Source organism: Cyanistes caeruleus, chromosome 2 (genome assembly GCF_971803275.1).
Source record: "Cyanistes caeruleus chromosome 2, bCyaCae1.hap1.1, whole genome shotgun sequence".
NCBI classification, from domain to species: Eukaryota; Metazoa; Chordata; class Aves; order Passeriformes; family Paridae; genus Cyanistes; species Cyanistes caeruleus.
The window spans coordinates 20,935,433-20,955,887 of record NC_141702.1 but is presented as its reverse complement, the minus strand read 5'-3'; the positions used below and the strand labels follow the sequence as shown (position 1 = coordinate 20,955,887).

Genomic DNA, 20,455 nt, shown 5'->3' with positions numbered 1-20,455 from the left:
AAAAAATAGGCTATAAAATAACTACTTATGTATGAAAGTCTAACAAAGTCTTAAAATTCATATTTCTCTTGAAGGCAGTTGGCAGACTTGTAGGGGGGATTAACTAGCACAGAAGAATTTGTAAATTTCAGAGCTTGAGCTCATTTTTGGAGAGAGGTTAGGAGGAAATTACCTATTAATATAAACAATATGTCGTTAATAGGTCATTTCAAAAACATTCATTGAGGGTTTTTTTCTGAAAAACTAATTTGAATGGCAAAACTTCATAGGCTTGAGAGAAGTAAATTCTACCCTGCAATAACCACTTGTGTTCAGATTCTTAATTATAACAACAGGGTAGCTTGTTCATCTTTATTGAGAGAAACTTTTCTCTAACTATGGGATAAAGAATAGAGGCAGAACCAGTGACCACAAGACCACTGGCACACCACACCAAACCCACATTTTTGCACGTCTCCATGCTCTCATGCTTTAGAATTCCTTGCTCATTCATGCATGAAATTCTAAACTATGACAAATACAAGTAATTCATGTTGCAAGGCAGGAGTCTGGCTGTCACTTTATGCACTCTCAGTTTCCAAAGAAAAAGGCTCTACTACCCTTCAAGTTACAGAAATCTTCATGGACAGAATGCTTTCCTTTGTTTTCAGTAGCCCATTGAATTTCAAATATGGATTTTAACAAAGTAGTCTGTAAAAGTCAGTAATATTACTTGTCACTTACTTGGCTTAGAGTTAATGATGACATTTTCAGCAGAGAGCTGGGGTGGGAACCTGCAGTTGTCTCCTTGGCCCTCACTGCTGCCATACTCTATGACGTCCACTTGTCCCAGCGGTACGCTCCACTTCAGTAAATACCTCTGGCCAGTTGTCACACTGCCACTGCTTTCATAGGAAGAGCTGAAAGATGCACAAATTACTGCTGTGACAAGCAAGTGTGTTTCATGGCATACTATTTATTATTTTGGCCTCTAAAATCTACTGTTTAGCAGCTTGAGTACAGTGCACAACTTGAAAGAAATACACGCATCAGGCTGACTTTCATGACTGACCTTTCCTGGCATGCAAAGAGCAGCCATGCAGGTGCAGATAATCTGGTCTACAAACATCAAAGGACTGCCAAAACCAATTCTTATATTTCTATACCAAAACATAAATTACCGTCTTTTAACATCAATGTGCAATCTGAAATCCTAATACAAGTGCTTGGGATTATACTTTGGCTCCACATTTTTCTTATTTTTTTTAAGCACTTCTTTTTGGGTCCTAACTGCTATGTTTAGGAGAGTACAGATGATGGGACCTTTGAATGACTACTGGCAACAGGAAGGACAATATAACCTCTGAAGGGCTGACAAGCCAACATTTCTGCCAAGCCCCACAGCCCAGACTGTTCTGTACAGCAAACCTCTGCATCTGCTGCAGCTTCCAAGAGTAATCCTGCCTGAGCTGCTGCTTAAGAAGTGTGCACCACAAGAGGCATTTCAGAGGAAAGAGCACACTGAGGAAGCTCATTAGGAATAGAAATGACATTAATACTAATTTTACTTTGTTTATGTCATTCTCTTATTCCCATTCAAGAACTAGTAACAAACATTTATTACAAAGGACAAAAGAAATGTTAAAGTGAACAAAAAAGGTTTACTTCACAGAAAGTATGACTGAAATCCAGTAGTCAAATGCTTGAGAGAAACCAGCAAAATGCATTTACTGAGAACAGTAACTAAATGCTGAACTTCAACTAGTCAGCTAACTATTTGCAACACAGACTTTTGTTTCAATGAGGAAACAAGTACGAACAAAGAGCACAACTGCCACAAGTTAAGTAAATATTTATAAATTCTTGACCTAGCTCAGAAGAAACAAGAAAAAATAGGCAGGGCACATTTGTTCAGCCACTAGAGACAGCATCCATCCCATCCAGCTGCTGTTACTACAGAGTTAGGCCACCAGCTCCTGTTGGTGTCATCTAGACTGTGTGAAAAGAAAGACCTGAGGGTCGTGTCATCTGTAAAAATATCTCTCTTTTGCAAAACAGGAATACTCAAACATCCCAGGTGCCTAGGGTCCACTAGTTACAGAGGAATTTTCTATGGCTTGCAAAAGATACTTACTTTTACAGAGGACATGACCCTTGAGGGTCAGACTTGGCATGATCATGAACTTTTAACATGGAAAACAAAAACAGAAAATCCAAGACTTTACTGGTATGGAAGAAGATAAAATATGAACAGTTAAAAAACAATATCCAACTGTTACTAAGAAAGTAAAGAATTTGTAAAGGTAAGGATCACAGGATAATTGACATGAGCTTGTTAATTTTCTGAAGCGTAGTTATTACATGGCACTTCCCAGTCACTGTCATGAGACCAAGCAATCACACACTCAGAAATATATGTACAGGACTCATACATCAGCAATGAATTAATGAATAGACTCATATTATACTTAAGAAAAGCTGTTCTTGGAAGATTTTAATGATCCACATTCTCTTGGTCAGAAGGTACCACCACATAAAACAATTCATGATACAATGCTTTTTTCACAGCATTTCACCTTTAATCCTTCAGTGTTTGGTCTCAGAGATAACAACCCTTTCCCATCTGGAACTTTGCTAGTGAGTTCCAGGTGTGTTCTGGCTACCTGTATTAACCATTAACTAATGGATTTTGGTTTGTTTGTTTGTTGGAGGTTGTTTGTTTGTTTTGCAGAGGGTTGGATTACATTTACAAGTTGTGTCAAGTTACCAATCTATGTGTGTTACAGTTTGAATTTAAGGAAGAAGAGAAAGAAGTGCTACCTTGGCATGCCTGTATTCCACTAAGCACTAATACACAAACACTACAGAGCATTTCATTCTGTAATCTCCAACTGATATAATTTTCTTACAAATTTACTATAGAACTTCCAAATATCAGCCAGCAATTTGGAGGAGTATAACAAAGCTAGTTATCCATTTATTATGACTACTCCTAGAAACCATTAGCCACAGAAAAAACAACACAATGGCAATTTCCATCTGAAGTTCAAATGATCATCTAAAAAATATAAATTAAATCTTACCGAATATTTACTGTTGCACACATCAGCACATCATTTAACATGAAAAGTCGCCGTTCTTTGGTTTTGGTAATTTCTCCTTTGTCATTATAAACTGTTTCAACCATGTCATCAGTCCGTATGAGGTATCTGTTTCCACTGCTGAGTAGCTGGATTTTGAAAACAACCAGTATTGTATATTATACACTTTACATCCAACATCAGCACATAAAATACAAAAACAATGGGTTATCACTTGCCATCCTAGCACAAGTGATTGCAGGTGGATTTGCCAAGGGAATTAGGTCTCTTTATAAATCTGTTTTTGATTCAGAGAAACAGTAAATTCTGGTGCCCATGTGGGCTTAAAGGGCTTTGCATCTTAATGTAGATCATGGTTGCTCTGGCAATCTTCCACACTGATAAAAGTTTCTTGGCCAAAAAAATGTTTCCTTCCACAATATCTCTGATTTCCTTCCTTAGTCCCTTCTTTCACAGTCTACTGAAACCTACACTTGATTCTAGCTGCCCAGAATGGAGGCCAGAGTGCAAAGAGGAAGAGTGTTCAGCCTGCTCTGTCCCCTGGGCTCACACAGCTGAGGAATGCAGCTGGCAGGGTGTCACAGACTGTGGAGAAGATGCCATTTCCAAGAGATCCTTGGCATGTAAATTGCTTCTGACATTTGTCTTCAAAGGCTGAGGATCAGCCACTGTGTGCAAGTGTGTACTAGTCCCTTGTCAAACACACCTCCATAGTGTCCAACAGAATAAAAGGGTCCAAAACTCACTAGTTTTCTAATCAACCACCTATTTTACCCTGGCTGGCATTGTTCCAAAACTGTATATGCAAATACACAGGCTCAGGAGGGCCAACCATGTCCTGGGGGGCATCAGGCCCAGCACTGCCACTCAGGCAAGGGAAGGGAATGTCTGCTCTGCACTGGCTTCACCTGAATATTGTGTGCAATTCTGGCTGCCATAATGTAAGAAAGGTATGAAGCTATTAGAGTGTCCAAAGGAGAGCTTCAAGGATGGTGAAGGGCCTTGAGGGGAAACTGTATGAGGAGTGACTGAGGTCACTTGGTCTGCTCAGTCTGGAGAAAAGGAGACTGAGGGGAGACCTCACTGCAGTTACAACTTCCTCATTCTTCACCCAGAGGGTGGCTGGGCACTGGAACAGGCTTCCCAGGATAGTGGTCAAAGCCCCAAGCCTGATATAGTTCAGGAAGCCTTTGGACAATATAATGTCAGGCACTTGGTGTTATTCTCGGGGGTCATCTTGTGCAGAGACGGGAGCTGGACTCTATGGTGTGGGTCCCTTCAAACTCAGCTGATTCTGTGATATTAACACACAAGGTCTGTGGGACTCTGTGAGATTTGGAGTGAATATTCATGTATATATCAATGAATCCTCCACTTCATAACACACAAAACCTTACAGTCAGTATCAACTGACAAAAGGTAACCTGGGCCACCTCTTCAAAAGCACATTCTGTATCTTGGAGCTATTTGCAGATGATTAATAGCTGCTTCAAGAAGCAGGATTTTGACAACTAGAAAAGAAAGTAAAATGTTTGAATCCATCTTCTAATGCACTTAGAATGGAAATACCGTTCTAGTATGACAATAAATTCAGTATTTCATTCCTGGTAAATAGCTTAAAAGAAGCATTTTCTAGTTGATTATTGCTTTCCTAAAATATGTGCTTTTATGTATCAACAAAACCAATCCCATTCCTTCAGCACATCCCCACTACTTTATCTCAGAAGTCCCCAGGATAATAACCTGTAACTTGACAAAAGCAGTAATTGAAGCATTTATGCCCCACTTCACAGGAAAGAAGGAATCATTTATGATACAAATAAAACAATCATACATATATCCACAGTACAGATAGTTACTAATAAATTCAAATAAAAATGGTTGTTCCTTTCTTCTTATTGAATGTCCTCTAGAGTTCTTTCCAGGCATTTCTATTGTATGATACAAATATATGAATGAAATAGACTGGGATTTTCCTTAAAACAAGGAACATGTTGGACCCACTCAACAGCACATCCTGAAATCCTTCATAGTTGGAAGCACTGCTGTATAAGGATATGGTTCCTTTCTTTACACAGGAGTAATTCCTCACTTCTAGGAAAAACTAAAAGTTGAATTTTTCCATGCAGAAAATGTGCATGAGATTTTACTATATTTGCTACACTGCTACAGAACACCAATACTGCTGAGGCTAGTTCATTGCCCATTCCAGCATACAGTGGTGAGCCTGTTCAGTCCCAGAGGTAGGTCACATCTCACATTTACCACTAGAATTCCCCATTCTGGTTGAGCTCTACAGAAAAAACCAACATAGCTGTCTCTTTGGTCTCTATTGTGGAGATTACTCAAGGCCCAGAAACTGACTATTCCATTTCCATTATACTTTCCTACTTTCCTTACTTTGTTCAGGTAACGTTCATTCATTGCTTTTGCTATTTGTTTTATTTCACAACGCTGATCTGCATCCCTTTTTCTTTCATTTAACTTCTCTGCCAGTGTCTCAAGTTCTGTAAGAGCCATCTGTAGAGGTAATCTGTCAGGATGTCCTTTATTAGTGTTCTTCAACATATCCTGAGGGGTAATTATATTAAAAAAAAAAAAAAAAATCAAATTTATTTTCAAAGTCAGGTTCCAAAGATTACAGGATGAACAGTTACAACTACATTCGTTACTTGAGTACTACTAAAGAATAAGACCAATAAACATCTAATGAATGTTCAGACAGCACATTGTTTAACTTCTGGAATATCTTAGTAATTCTTTAAACTATATGGAATGGGATCACATACATTCTTATTTAAAGAAAAAGTTACAGAGACGGGACATAACATTAAACAATCTGGCAATTAGTATTATACTATAATACGTACATGTCTATAAATAATGATTTAAAATGAAAATTTTCTGATATTTACAATCATAATATTGTATTATCTTTATTACTGTTATTATTCCTCATTAAAACATGGACAGCATACTCCTACTGAAGTAGGAGATATTACTTCATTAAGGTCACAACAGCTCCTCCAAGTCTTTCTCTTTTGTAAGCATACAGTAGGAACAGTTTGAATTATACTTTGTCTCCACTGCCAGAGCATTTCAAAATCCCTATATATTTACTCTGTCTTCCTGCCATAATAAACCTGATCGTTCCTACTACTTCAAAAACCTTCACCATGGCTTCTGACCCACATGCTTCCCCCACGACTACCTCTGCTCCTTTACCCACAGTAATTCCCAGACCTGCAGCCCAAAGCCTGTCCTCCTCTGCAGCACCTGCAAGCACAGCTAACACACAGTGCTTACTGGGGTAGATCTGCTGTGGTCTAGGAGGTACAGAGTAAATTTGCCTGCAGCACATCTCTTCTGAGTAACTGTGCTCTTCCTGCAGTTTGACTACCTGTTGTGATGAGACCCAAGGAGTCCCTGTCAAATCTGTAGTTTCCATGAGAAGAGAAGCAAGATGCTGCAGGTCAGAAGGAAGCTGCAACATACTCTAGCAGGTCCTGTGAGCCAAGTAGTCAGAGAGCATACTGTTCTGCATCTCATACATATTTTAAACTATCCAAGACATTAATTTAATCCTCTTGTTTTTTAATTCCATGGAAAGTAATATGACTAAGTTCCTATCACGTTTTGAAGCATTACTAGCTAACAAACAGATACAAACAAGTAGCATACTTGAGCAACACCTTTACTAGAAAATTATTTATAAGCTATATTTTACTCAACAAGTAATCTATAGTAAATCTAGTATACTAAGGCTTTCTTGCAGTGCCCTTACTGCCTGTCCCTGCAACCAGACTATGAGATCAGCATGCTTAACACACTGAAGTTTTCTCTTTATTTCCCCATGATCCTCTAACAGAAGACAGCTACCATGTAATCCCAAGGGTAAACTATGCAAAAAATGCAAAAGGAGCCCCCTTTGGTAAACAATATTTACCTGCAATAATAGAATGAACTGTGGAAAACGTTGGATAGGTTTCATCATTAAACCATACAGTGTAATGCGATCAGGGCTTGATTCCTGACATTGCTGCAATGCAAAAAAGCCACATTTACTACCATAAGCACATTTCCACCAGTTACAGAATGAAAGGAAAACATTTCTTAAAAATTCTTCTACATTGCTTACATTAATTATAAAAGGAACACTATAAAGATTCAATTTACTATCAAGGTTTAATTTAAAAATATTAAATCTTAGAAAAACTCCTCATTATTAAAAATGATGGCCTGCCACTGAATTGAAATATCCTTCTTAAATAAATACAGCTGGGCAAAAGCCACACCAGCAATGCAGCACCTACAAATCTAAAAACCTACCTATGGGTTTTTAAGAGGAAATCTAAAAAAACCATCATAATCTCAGTGCTATGCAAAGAGAAATTTTGATCCTCCTTATTGGAAAAAAATGAAGGAAAAAATGTTGATTTATATTTGGAAAGAAAAATATTAGAATCCATTATTTCAGTTACCAGGAATGGCAGATAGAACCAGACAAATTTCTTTTGCATGTACAAAAAAGCCAGAAATGGTCAGAAATAGGAAGGTTAGAGGAAATACTAAATATTAAAAACCAAGCAAATCTACATTATATTCAACTGCTGTTGTGCTTAAATTGCTATTTATTGCTACAACTATCAGCTTCACAGCAATTTATTTTCATAGTTATCTATACAAACATCTATTTTTTTCCAAACAGTAGAGAATTTGATCTTCATTGCTGGTGGGCAAATGAAAAAAGGTAAAGAAGTGTCATCTGTCATCAGAGTTTGGCTGTATTTCTGCAAGTAGAACCAGTGTGGCACTGACAGTGATGAGAGGTGTGGGTTATGTCTATTGGAAAAACACGCTTTTAACAGTAGAAGTATGATGACATTACACACTCACTAGAGAGTCTGATCTTCATGCTGCTTAAGGCTTTCAGCATATCATCCTGCACAGAGTTGTCCACACTCCAAAAAGTTGTTAGTTAATTTAAGATGTGAAGACAAACCCCTGCCACCCTGCTCTAGGCAACTTAAGCTGCACTAGGCACCCAATTTTAGTGTATTGTGGACCACTGTAACAGACCTGACAGGGTGACCAGCTCTGAGAGGCACAACTCAATTCAGGACGCTTGGGGAATGAGACAAACTGAGCTTTCAGACTCAATGTCACAGACATCCCAAAAGCCTTGCCATGGATTCTGTGTACAGTTTCTAAGGTGTCAACTCTAGGGATTCACAGCACTTCTACTGTGTGTGACAGTAGGCTCTCCACACACATCATGACAAGCATCATATGCAACAGGGTAGTATGCATTCTGCAAAAAAAGCACCAATTTCAACCCCAACCTAGAAACACAATCTGCGGAATGAAAATACAGCTACACTACTTCTCACAACACAATAAACAAATCAGAGTTTGAATAAATTTCAAATTAAAAAGTGGCTTCATATGGTGAACTACTATTATTTGAAGTTCATCTGACATGGAAGAATCCTTATGTTTAGCCAAAATAAAGTAATGCAAACACCAATAAACTGATTTGAATAACAATAAAACTACTGTGCACTTCAAAATACATCCCAGATCTAACAGCACTTTACTATGCCAAAAATACAATACTGGAAGGGCATCCTCTGGGGCTTTTTTGTGTCAAACCCATAAAACAGACCTTAAGTCCATAAAAACAGTAAGACAATATACAGTATCAGCAGTCAAATTTCCTCCCAAATTATAACTCATACTTTCTTCTTTATCACACATGCACAATTATTTTAACATTGAATGAACTAACCTTTAAGAAGTCTAAAAAAGCAGGTTTGGTGGCACAAGATTTCTTGAGAATCCCAACTGCAGTACTGAAGTTGTTTACATATTCACTGTATGCATCCAATACCATAGATTTAGAAAACTGAAAAGAAAAAAGGGCAAATCCTAACTAAAAATACAAAATACCTCTGGCTATTAGGGACTTACTCAGAGCTAAGGGCTTTGTTTTGCCTAGTGTTAGATATATAGAAATACTGGTAATGCCCAAAATAATCTTTCTGCAGAAGACAGGCTGGAAACAAAAGGATATAACAGCTATATAATACATACACGAAATGTATTTAAAGAAATTGCTTCATCTTGGCTAGAACACTGGGGCAAAACCTGAGGACCATGGGCAGTCAAAGGGCATCCACTGAGATTCAAAGTAACAGTTGAGATCCCCAGATCATCTCACTACCAGTGATCTCACTTCCAGATTAAGTGAATCAGCAAAGTCCCAGGGCTTTCACACCCTGACTTCAGCTATTAAGGACTTACCCAAAAACAGACAGATTGTGTGGAGTTACCATAGGAATGATAGGATCACCAACCATTCCCTTCTTGGTAATTTTATCCCTCTCTTTCTGGTCTCATTAAGACTATCTAATTTGCTTCAGTCACAACAAGGCAGATTTGCTTTAAACAAATCTTTAGTTAACTATTTCATTTTGGGTAAACTGTGATCAGATCCCAGGTCTCTTACAGCAGGCATGAAAAGGTGGTGATTTCCAGCACCTGGGTGGCAATAAGACAAAGCATTCAAGCCAGAAGGCAGGCAGCCTGTTAGAGCCACACTTTCATGGTGAACAACGTCTTTCTATCAACCAAGGCACCTTCTTGTTTTCTCTAATTTAAAGCAGTTAATTAGAACAGCTAATTCTGTCTTTTAATTAATTACATTTCCAAATTTCCATTCAGAAGGATATGATAGGATAGAGGTTTTTTAATGTTCTTTATCAATGCTCCATCTCAGTTCAAACTCAAGAATTCAGGACATTACCTGCTGTGGTTTCTTTCTACTTGCACACTACTAGGTATGACCACCCATTTTTTATGAGAAGCTGAGCCTCAGCCTCACCTTAATTTTGGTAGGTTTGTAATATCTAATTTCTCATAAAAATAAACTTTTTACTGAAATGTCTGCAAGATTAATCAAAGCCTGATAACTTTTCTCACAATCCTTTCACATCTGCCAACCAAGCTGAAGACATGTGTTGGTGTCAGTTCCCTTATCAGGATAGTACATTCATACTCTGACAGTTGCCACAGGCATTGGAGAACATGAGAATAAAGCAGCTAAGTCAGAAAGATATGGAGATGGAAAAGCAAGACTAAAATAAAAACAGATTATCTGTTCTGACACATTTGCTTACTGAAGCAACAAAGACATCACCGATCATTTCAACAGAATCCCACTCAGATACACGACTCGCCAGTGCAATCTGAAACATTGAATGGCACTGAAGAATTTCCTTAATTCGATAAAAGACCATTTTAAGTTTTCTTTCACTTAGTAGTTTTGGTTCCATATCTGAAAGGGGCTTCTCATATTGCTGTGGGGAAAAAAAAAATTGATTTAAACAAACAAAAAATGGACTTTTGTAAGTAGAAAAACAAACTTATGCAACAGTACACACACACACACACAAATCACTGAATGTTTGGCATGAAGCATCTGTAGTAAAATCTCTATTAGTCATATGACAGGTTCTTTAATGATCTTTAATGATTCTTTTTCAAATATTCAAAATTTTAAAATGCAAAAGATATTAAGGTACCTCCAGGATTCTTTTGAGAGCATCCACATAATTCTTCTCACTATCAACCACAGAGCCCAAAATATACCTTCTCACAACCTGTTGAAACAACAAAGTTTTGTCCAAAGCTCTAATCAGGTAATTATTAACATTACAGTTAATAATGTTAATTACTATTAACATTATAGTTGAAATTATGATGATAAAATTCTCACATTAATAAAACAAAAGAAATACAAAGCAATTTCAATACTGGAACTGCAATAAATAATACTGTACACCTTTTCAAAAGTAATTAAATTTACTATTACTCTAAAACTACTTATTTTAAAGAACACAACAATTATTGTATCAATATCTTAAATTTTTTACTGACTGTTGTAATTCCAAGCTTTACTTTTGAAACTTGTGTTTTGACTTTGGCATTTAACAATGTCTCAGGCACCTGGTGCAATTTTTAGGGTTGCCCTGTGCAGAGCCAAGAGATGGACGTCAGTGATCCTAGTGATCTTCTAAATCAGGATATTCTATAATCCTATGTACCTTAAATGTCTATATGTAGGCATTAATGGAAACAATCATAGGTATAAGATGATGTTGACTACTTCATTGATTTGCTACAACAAAATGGGCAACAATTTTTCAAAAATAAGTCCTAAATTTTATTTTTTAATAGGTTTTATAAATTTATTAGGAGCAACATGAAGGGTACACAAGCAAATACTAATTGCCTTTTAAAGTTAAGGCCATATAAACAGTACCACTGAGAACATATCCAAGTCAGCATTCTCTTTTGAGCATTACCATGCAGAGATGAAAACCCCCATATTATCTATATTTATATGCATTGACAAGAGTTGTAAGAGTTTCAGGAAAAGCTACCATATTTCATGTTAAACTACAGGCTATTTATTACACCTCCTTCTCCACCTTCTGCTTCTGTAATTCAGCTCAAATGCACTTTGTATGTACATGCAGGTGGCACAACAGGAAAGACTGGAGAACCAATCTGGTTTAGAATTTAAGCTTCTTGCCATCAATTGGCTTTCTTGTTGGTTATAAGGATTTGTTTTCACCCAAATCTATTTCCTAATCCAGCTCTCCCTGGAGTTTTCAAAAGGGGGACTATGAGGAAGAAAACAACACAGGGGTAGGATCAAACCATTTTCCATAACTACAAGAGAAGGAAAAACTGCTCATTTTGATATTTTGAGCTAGCCTAAATGACCATGAAACTCAAATCTCAGGCCTGCTTCTTTCTGCTTCAGAACCCCACAGCCTCCTGCCTCTTCTACCATCACTGCACTGCCTACACTTGTATTTTGAATTATTAAATGCACATTAAATGAAAATTTTCTCTCTGGTACTGGCATTTCAAAGGAGGACCTCAAAATTATCTGAGGCTTTGCTTAAGATATATTCAGTAAAATTAGTTGTGTCTAATCTGTGTTTAGAATGGATTTAGCAGTGTCTTATTTGGTACAGCGGATCAGCGGCTCTGGTGAAGAATACTAATCCTACTTTTAGTCACTGTTCATTCTTCTAAAAAGAATAAACATCTGTAGAAATAAAAATTTCAGGCTCTCTAACACACAAAAAGAATACTTAATAGTGGCTTCAGGTGATTGCAATAGATATGAGCCCCAGCCCCCGCATGCAGCAGGATTTAAACAGAGGCCATCATGCCACCTGCTGTTCCAAGTCAGCATGTCCGCAGAGCAGCTCTGCTGTGACAGGGCAGCTGGGCTGGAAGGGGGTCCTGGCCTGGGGTGCCCGGGCTGTGATCTCTTCTCATTGCCAGACTATTCTGCCCCCCGCCCCCCCAGAGCTGCTCCAGTGTTTCTGGTGCACCCCAGCCCCCAGAGCCCTGCTGACCCGGAGCCAACCTCCCACACACAGCTGCTGCACCCCTCCAGTTTGGCATCACCTCCAGATGTGCACTGCAGCTGGCATCCAGATATTCATGCAGGCTTTAAATGCCTCAGCCTGCTCCTGAGGGACAGCACTAATGCTGACCACCCACTGCACCTTGTACCATGGACTCACTGAGCATGGCATCCTCACCTATTTTCCACCCACCTTTTAGTCCACCCATACAGACTGTATCTTACCTACAGGAGTATAGGAATACTTTGGAAGACAGCTGAAAGCCCTGTTAAAGCAGAGGTAAGTGACACACTTTGCTCCTCTCTGCCCATAAAGTCATCACAGTCACCTCTTCTCTCAGTCACCTCAAAGGGGCTCAGGCTGGTCATGCACAAATGGACTCTGCTCATCTATGCTGATTTTTCCCCACTCACCCTCCCGTCCTACTGAACGCAGACACAGCTCCCAAGAGCATGTGTTCCATCACTTTTGTTGGGACTGAGGTGAGGCCAGACTCAATTCTCCTTCTTGTGGGTAAGAGTGTGACACTTTTTCCCATTCTTTTGATCACTGCGATCCAAGATGACTGAGAAAGGCCTTTCCCACAGCATCCTTATATCCACCCCATCTCTTCCTACAGACACCTGTATGTCCAAATGGCCTCAGCTCAGCTGCAGACTAGGCTTCACCCCAGCAGACCTGCCTCTGGGCTCATGGGCTGAGTCCTGAGAACAAGCCTCATCAGCAAAACCCAAAACAGAGGTGGCAAAGTTTTGACCCTTTATCAAGGGTCTGTGCCCCACCAAGCAGCATATCATGTTTTTCTCAGCTTCCTTTTGTTGCCAACATAGTTATCAGAAACTCTTCACTGTTGCCCCTCACATCTCACTACCTCCAACTGAGCTTTGGCTTTCCTAACTGCATGCCTGCCCACTTGGACAGCTTCTCCTGGGCAGATAAGCAATATTTGTCACAACTTACACAACTATTACCAGTTTGTTCCAAACTACAAGCACTCTGTGGTATTTTTGCAAAAGAGGGTAAACTTATTTTTACAAAATACCCTGGAGAAACTCAAATTCCTATTTGGAAAGAAGGAAAGAGCATTCAGACTGATGCTGAAATCTCATAATAAAACCTTACATTAATGGAACACAGTTTGGTAGTTGCATTCTTACAAGATTATCACTTCACTGTGCTAAACACAAGAGAAAAGTAAACCTCATTCAAGTAAAAGGTAAAACAACAACAAAAAAATTCCAAAAATATATAGCACTCTCCTCAATTGCCCCTTAGTTTGTTTTTTTGCTCATTTTCTTAAGGTACTTGACCAACTAACTCATGACTTGACACCCCAAGAAGCTAAAAGCTCTCATACAGTTATTAGTAGTCATAACAATACAGTGACATGAACCCAAGGGATTTATTTTCAGCCAAAACTTCTTAACTGATGCTGTTTTCTATATTTTTGCAGTGTTTTCCACAGTGACTATACAGTTTGAGGTGGAGAACAGCAAAATAAACTCTTCTGTAAACTTGACTTTACTAGGGATTTTTTTTTTTTAACCACAAAAAACCTTTAGATTCAAAGAGCATACAGGATATTCTCTATATTTAAAATTGAAATCCCAGAGCACCTGGAACAATGTCTTCTGGTTCAATAAAAACACTTTAACTCTCTTCTTTTTTTCCCTCATGACCATCACATTCAGTTTCATCACATTCAGGTAGTAAAACAATATAGTTCTTATAGATAATTTTATAATGCAAACCAGCATTTTGCACCTCTGGGCGAATTCAGGATTGATGCAACTATATGCACACCCACCAATTTTCAAAAAACTACTCATTCAGTTCTGAATTTGATGTCCACTTAGGTAAAATGCCTATATATTTGAAGACCAAAGGCAGCTAAGAGCCATTGGTGCAGAGCAGAAGGGGAGATGAGAGGCAGAAGACCATATTTCCCAAGGCTTACTACCTGCTGCTGTGATAATCCTTCAGGCATAGGAGTCATAATCGCTTCTGTATGCATACAGTCCACATCAATAAATAAATTTAGCTCTTCTTCTTCCAGACAAGATGATCTATGATCTACAAATAAATAACCAAAATGTCAGCTTCTACATGTGGATTGAAAGAACAAAAAAGCAAAACCAAGCCAAAAAAGCAAAGGCCCTATTGTCCAAACACAGAAATTATAAATTTTCAATTACCAAACAAAATAAATTTTCCAGCACTTCTGTATCATCTATGAAATCACATAAATGCTACCACCAATAGGCATCTAATACAGAACACCTTTCAAAGGCATCCTAATATCCCACAGCTGGAGACAGCCTGAGCATCTTTTGCTTGACTTCTACTCCCTCCCCTCAGCCAGGAGAATGGGGCTGTCCAGAGGGCAGGACATGACAACTCGGGTTAAAGCACTGCAGCTCCAGGGCCAGCAGTTTTAAAATAAATGGTCCCTGGAAGAAACTGAAAACATCCATATCGTGATCCAGCTAAAAAATTCCATACACCCTTCCATAGCTAACCTGAAGTAACCAAATTAGTCAAAATGTTTGCTTTCATCAGAAAGGAGTGAGAGATTCTGCATTGCTCTCTGGGTAAAAATTTTACTGAAAAAGCACTACCGAAGTGTACTGATAGATGGCAGTAAATAGCCAGCCAAACAACCAGACAGGAGGAAAGGAGACAAAGAACAGTATGAGAAACTGTCTTGGAATAAAAAGAGAAATAAGGGAATAAGGAGACCTGATGTCTGGGAGAAACTTGTGAGTTTAGTTTAAAAAAAAATTTCACTAGCTCCCTGCTGGTTTGGAAAGTTGTTATGGGATTCAGCCATCCCCAGATACACTGTGTCTGCAACCTAATCTCTAGAAATGTAAGGAGGAATGCCAGGTCCATTGTAACACCACCCTGCAGATCATTTTCATCTGTTCAACAGCAAGAAGTTGAGGATACACTTAATGATCACCTCATTTTTTGTACCTTTCTATATTCAGTCTGTGAATTAAGTAAATTGAGAAGCAGTCAAAAGTCATGACAGAGACCTAAGATGTGTCTCGGCCCATTCAGAAAGGATGCAACTTTATGTTACGCCTCTCAATAAAGATATTTTGTTCCTGCCTTGTGGTTTTAGCTTCCTAAAATTGTAGTTTAATAAGCTCTGAAGGTACTACCATTTAATTAGTTGGGCAGAAACTTGAGCAGAAAGATATACTAACCCTCAGACTTATCTGAAAAAGAAACTAGTTGAATTTACTACCACCTGTCTTTCAAAAAAATCACCTGTGGACAGCTGCTGCCAAGGCTCATGACAAAGGGCTGTCACTTGCTATCAACTACAGAAAGAATACAAATACCTCTGTGGCTTTTTGATTTTATGTCACTCTTTGTTTTTCCAACCCAAATTCAGCTTTCATCAAAAATCATCAAACTGACTAAGCAGTACAGTCCTCTCCCCTATTTTCACTTGTAAACACGGAAAGCATTACTCCTTACCAGTGATGAACTTTTTAAAATAGCTAACTACTTCTCCACTGAAAACCATGTCTTAACAGCACATTTTCCTGACATTCAGGAGTTATTTGATGGAAAGACCAGGGCAGATTTAGTAACTGTGCTGGTTTTGGCTGGGGTAGAATTAATTTTCTTCACAGTGGCTAGTATGGAGCTACATTTTGGATCTGTGCTGGACACAGGGTTGATAATACAGAGATGTTTTTGTTATTGCTGAATAGGGTTTACACAGAGCCAAGGCCTTTTCTGATTTTTGTACTGCCAGGCTGGCTAGGGTACTGAGGGTAGATGGGAGGCTGGGAGGAGACACAGCCAGGACAGGTCACCCAAACTGACTAAAAGGATATTCCAGACCACCTAACATCCTGCTCAGTATATAAAGTGGGAGGAAGGTGGAGTAAGGGTAGGGGATGTTTAGAGTGATGACATTTGTGTCCCAAGTAACTACTATGTGCAATGGGGCCCTGCTCTCCTGGAGATGGATAAGCACCTGCCTGCCCTTGGGAAGCAGTAAACTGGTTCCTTGTCTTTCTTTGCTTGTGTGTGACTTTTATGCTCACTACCAAACTGTCCCTATCTCAACCCACAAGTTCTCACTCTTAGCCTTCTAATTCTCTCCCCAGTCCTGATGGCAGGGGAGTGAGTGAGTGGCTGTGTGGGGCTTGGCTGCTGGCTGGGGTTACACCATGACAGTAACTTAACATCACTTCCATACTCCCATCTACCTGTACCTAGGGCACACTGCTTGGTGGGATTTTTTGTTATTAAGTCAACCCTTCTCTGTGGTCCTCAGTTTCTCAGGTCACTCAGGTACTTGCCCCAAGCAGAAAAAACTGCTCAAGATGCATTGACCATACTGTCATCTGAACTGAATATTATACCATACATTTTTTATACATCTGATTTCTTGCATCTAGCTCTCAGTTCCCACTACAAAAATTTGCTAGGCCATTCATCTTCTATCTCAGAAATTACTAGAGAATTTAACAAAGAGAAATACTGTAAAGACCATATACCTTGAGAAATGAAGGATTTTGTCCGAATGAAAGAACGACCCTTCTTCACAGCTGCTTTTGTCTTTTCAAGTCCATCTTTGGTACCTTCTCTAGCAGCTCTCATAAGCTTTTGCATCTGTAAGATAAAAAATATAGTCTACATGTTCAGTGAATAATAGAAAAACATTTGAACCTGCACACTTTTAGGCTATCAATATTGTCCAAATGAATATATTATAAGTAGAGAGAACCATGAAAGCTCAGAGCCGAGCTCCTGTATTCCAAAGTAAAGTAAAAAGTGGAGACAAGGACTTACTTCATGGCAATACTGTATGCAAGTCTAAAAGAGCAAAAATGCTTAAGAACCCTTCTGCATTCAAATAGAAACTTTAAATAGTCTCAAATGTTATCTTATGGAACAAATGCCTACTACTCACAGGTCATTAATGGCCAGAGGTCTTGTCCATCTTTCAGTGTCCCAATAACTCTTCCAAAGTATTTCTGACCTAAAGATAATCCCCTAGACTCAGTTATATATTAACTGTATTCTTAAACAAACACTGTTATAAAGGAAAAAGTTAAAACTAATAACTTCATTACTGAAGAAATACATTAATTTAATTAAGAATTCCATAATCTTACAGTACACTAGTACAGCCAAATAAAATTTCATGGAACACAAAAAAAAAAACAAAGAAATTTAGCTTTGCTGGAAAATGTTTATTAAAATACCCTGCTTTGTACCTCCTCTTTCCCAAAATGTCACCACAACAAAAATATCTCCACTACTGTCAGAACACAAACAAAGCTGTCTTGCTGCAGCCAGGCAATTTCTGGGTTTGAGATTCAAGCTTTTAGCAAAAACCCAGTCTTTCATACCATTCATTCATTTCTCCACCCAGAATGGAGAACAGGGAGACTCCCAATTTCATCGTAGCTAGGGTTAGGATAGCCCCATGGAGCCAAGGTCTCAGGGAGGCACTAGGGTTGTACACTTGGCTCACACTCTGGGAGGAGGGCACCAGTCAGCAGAGAAAGACAATTCCCTATCTCATTTTCTGAGACTGCTACCATTAAAAGTAAGCATGAGAAAGAGTCCTCGACCAAGTATTTTTAAGACTATAGCAATATTATAGTCTTTAATTTAAGACTGCACAATAAAAATTCAGGACATTCAGAATTAATTTCATACAAATTATTGTCTACTTTTTCAAGCTATTAATAAAAGACAACATTGTCTGTGTTGGAAAAGCAATTATTTAAATGTAGCTAGTTACAAAAATCAACTATACTACCTTCAGCTCATGTTTTTGCTTTAGTTGCTGAATCTCTACTGCTCCCACAGTGTTTGACATCAAATCTTTCATCTTTTTTTCATAATGCTCCTTTAAACGGGTTAGGTCATGAGAAAGCTACAGTGCATAAAAAAACACAGTCTTTTCAAAAAGCTGTAGTGAAAACTTCATGCTAAAGCACTCACATAAATCATGCACATGTACAAAGACAACTAAGGGAAAACTATCACTGAAAGGAAACTATCACTAAGGGAAAACTATCACTGAGGGAAAACTATCACTGAGGAATATCCAGTCTGAGGAAGAGACCATCGCTCCTGGGCACTGCTGAACTCCGCCAGGTGCTTTTCTGTAAAGACAGGGGCAAAGCTACTTAGACTAAGGCAACTATATTGTTATATATATTAATTGTATTGTGCCTATCTCTTAAAAACCACATAGAAACAATACATCAGCTTTAACCATAAGCATTAGTCACTGGAGCACAAACCCTAGTCTGTATTTCAGACTATCCTTCAAAACAGTGAATCAGAAGAAAACTCGGAGACTGAAGAACCTGTGGAAATTGCTGGAACCTGAGAATATGGAAATTGACAGGGCAGTGAGTCAAGTAAAGAGGCATTAACAGGATTCATGTTCTTATAGTTTCCACATGCATCATAGCCTCATTGTATGAACTTGGGTGTAACCATCTCATGCATGAATATATTCATTTGCAAGGTAAGGAAACTATCACAGAGAAAGGAATGCTCTGGAATACTAATTACCGTTTGTTAAACATTTTGACAAAGGTAGATAAAAGAGGTTAAAATGCAACCAGGAAAGAAAAAAAAAGAGGAAAATATTTGGTGTGCCCTATAATAGAAGTCCAGTGGAAAACCCCTCAGCTTGATATCAACAGAGTTATTTGGCAAGAGATCAAAGCCTCAGGAAAGAGAAGGCCTACTGAGTTGAAAACAAAGTGACAGGCTCAGTACGCAGCTCCACTAGGCTGGGTCAGGATGCAATTACCTCTAACATGATGATTCTGGCATTACAGCAGTAAAATGAAGAATAGCATCTGGTTCACAGAAAAAAAAATATAACAGCACAAAAACTTTCCCTTCTTAAAATAAATTAGAAAATAAATAGAATAATAAAAATCATAACAGCAAGGTGACTTATAGGGAAGTCATACTAGCACTTAAAATTAAAAATCCCACCTCCGACCTTGCCATACTTTTCAACGAATACTAAAATTATTAGTAGGGCAAGGCTCTGTAAGGCTACAGAAGGCAATGTTCTGGGAAAATAGTGTAATATCCATCACAAGACCAGAGGAGAAGTGAGAGTTAGTGCAGGGAATGGATACAGAGAAAATGTACATAAAGAAGAGCAGTATCTGCCCATGTTGAAGTGCCAGTGCAGGGAGGGCTGGGGTTGGTTTTTTGGGTTGTTTTTTTTTGTTTGTTGCAGGGTTTTTTTCAGCAGTCTTAAAGTTTCTTTCCTCATTCTCTGCTAAAACCCTTCCTTAATTTCCCAATTTCTCCATTTCCCAGCAACCCATCCAGGTGCAGGAGCCTCTCTGACTTTTCCAGCCACCAGCTTAAGTGCTCCTCACCTGCTCACACCCATCCTCACCTGCTCACACCCATCCTCACCTGCTCACACCCATCCTCACAAGGCAATCCCCAAAACCTTTTGTCACAGGCCTGAAAAAGCAATCTGCAGGGCAGTACCCAAGGGCACACCCCTCTTCTCTCATCACTCCTCAGTCTCTTGCTCAGATACTCTGTGTCTGGTCCTGGTACAATCACATTCAACCACTGCCAACAGTTTTCCATGACAGATCAAAGTATACTAAAAGTTTAGGATTTCCAAAAAATGGCTTTAAACCTTGATTTGTTCACATACGTAAATAGATTCTTATGACTTTGGCCAAAGCTGAAGCTAGGGATGACAAGAGAAGATTAAAAAAGAAAAAAAAAGTAAAAAGAATAAGTCAGCAGTCATGTTAAGGCTCACACATCCACATGCAAAGTAATTTCCTAGTCTCTTCCAAGGTGTTTAAAAGAAAAAATAATCAAACTCATTTCTTTCAGTCTTGTTAAAAAAGAACCAAACAGCTGCAACAGCTTAAGTATGCCTAG

The 20,455-nt window shown here is 38.6% G+C and overlaps 1 protein-coding gene across 18 annotated transcripts in view; it reads right to left on the bottom strand.

Annotated features, from left to right (window-relative positions):
- ARHGEF10 (Rho guanine nucleotide exchange factor 10) overlaps nt 1–20,455 on the bottom strand; it is a 108,159-nt gene that overhangs the window by 48,865 nt on the left and 38,839 nt on the right. For 9 of the 18 annotated variants that reach the window (XM_086876007.1, XM_086876010.1, XM_086876012.1 and 6 more), the window contains 10 exons: nt 18,327–18,443; nt 17,053–17,167; nt 14,490–14,602; nt 10,664–10,741; nt 10,259–10,438; nt 8,869–8,985; nt 7,027–7,119; nt 5,481–5,651; nt 3,063–3,208; nt 724–899 (listed from right to left, as the gene is read on the bottom strand). In XM_086876007.1, coding sequence (XP_086732133.1) covers nt 724–899; nt 3,063–3,208; nt 5,481–5,651; nt 7,027–7,119; nt 8,869–8,985; nt 10,259–10,438; nt 10,664–10,741; nt 14,490–14,602; nt 17,053–17,167; nt 18,327–18,443 — 1,306 coding nt within the window. The remainder of the gene's footprint in view (nt 1–723; nt 900–3,062; nt 3,209–5,480; nt 5,652–7,026; nt 7,120–8,868; nt 8,986–10,258; nt 10,439–10,663; nt 10,742–14,489; nt 14,603–17,052; nt 17,168–18,326; nt 18,444–20,455) is intronic. The other 9 variants (XM_086876016.1, XM_086876019.1, XM_086876020.1 and 6 more) reach the window with 1 other exon arrangement.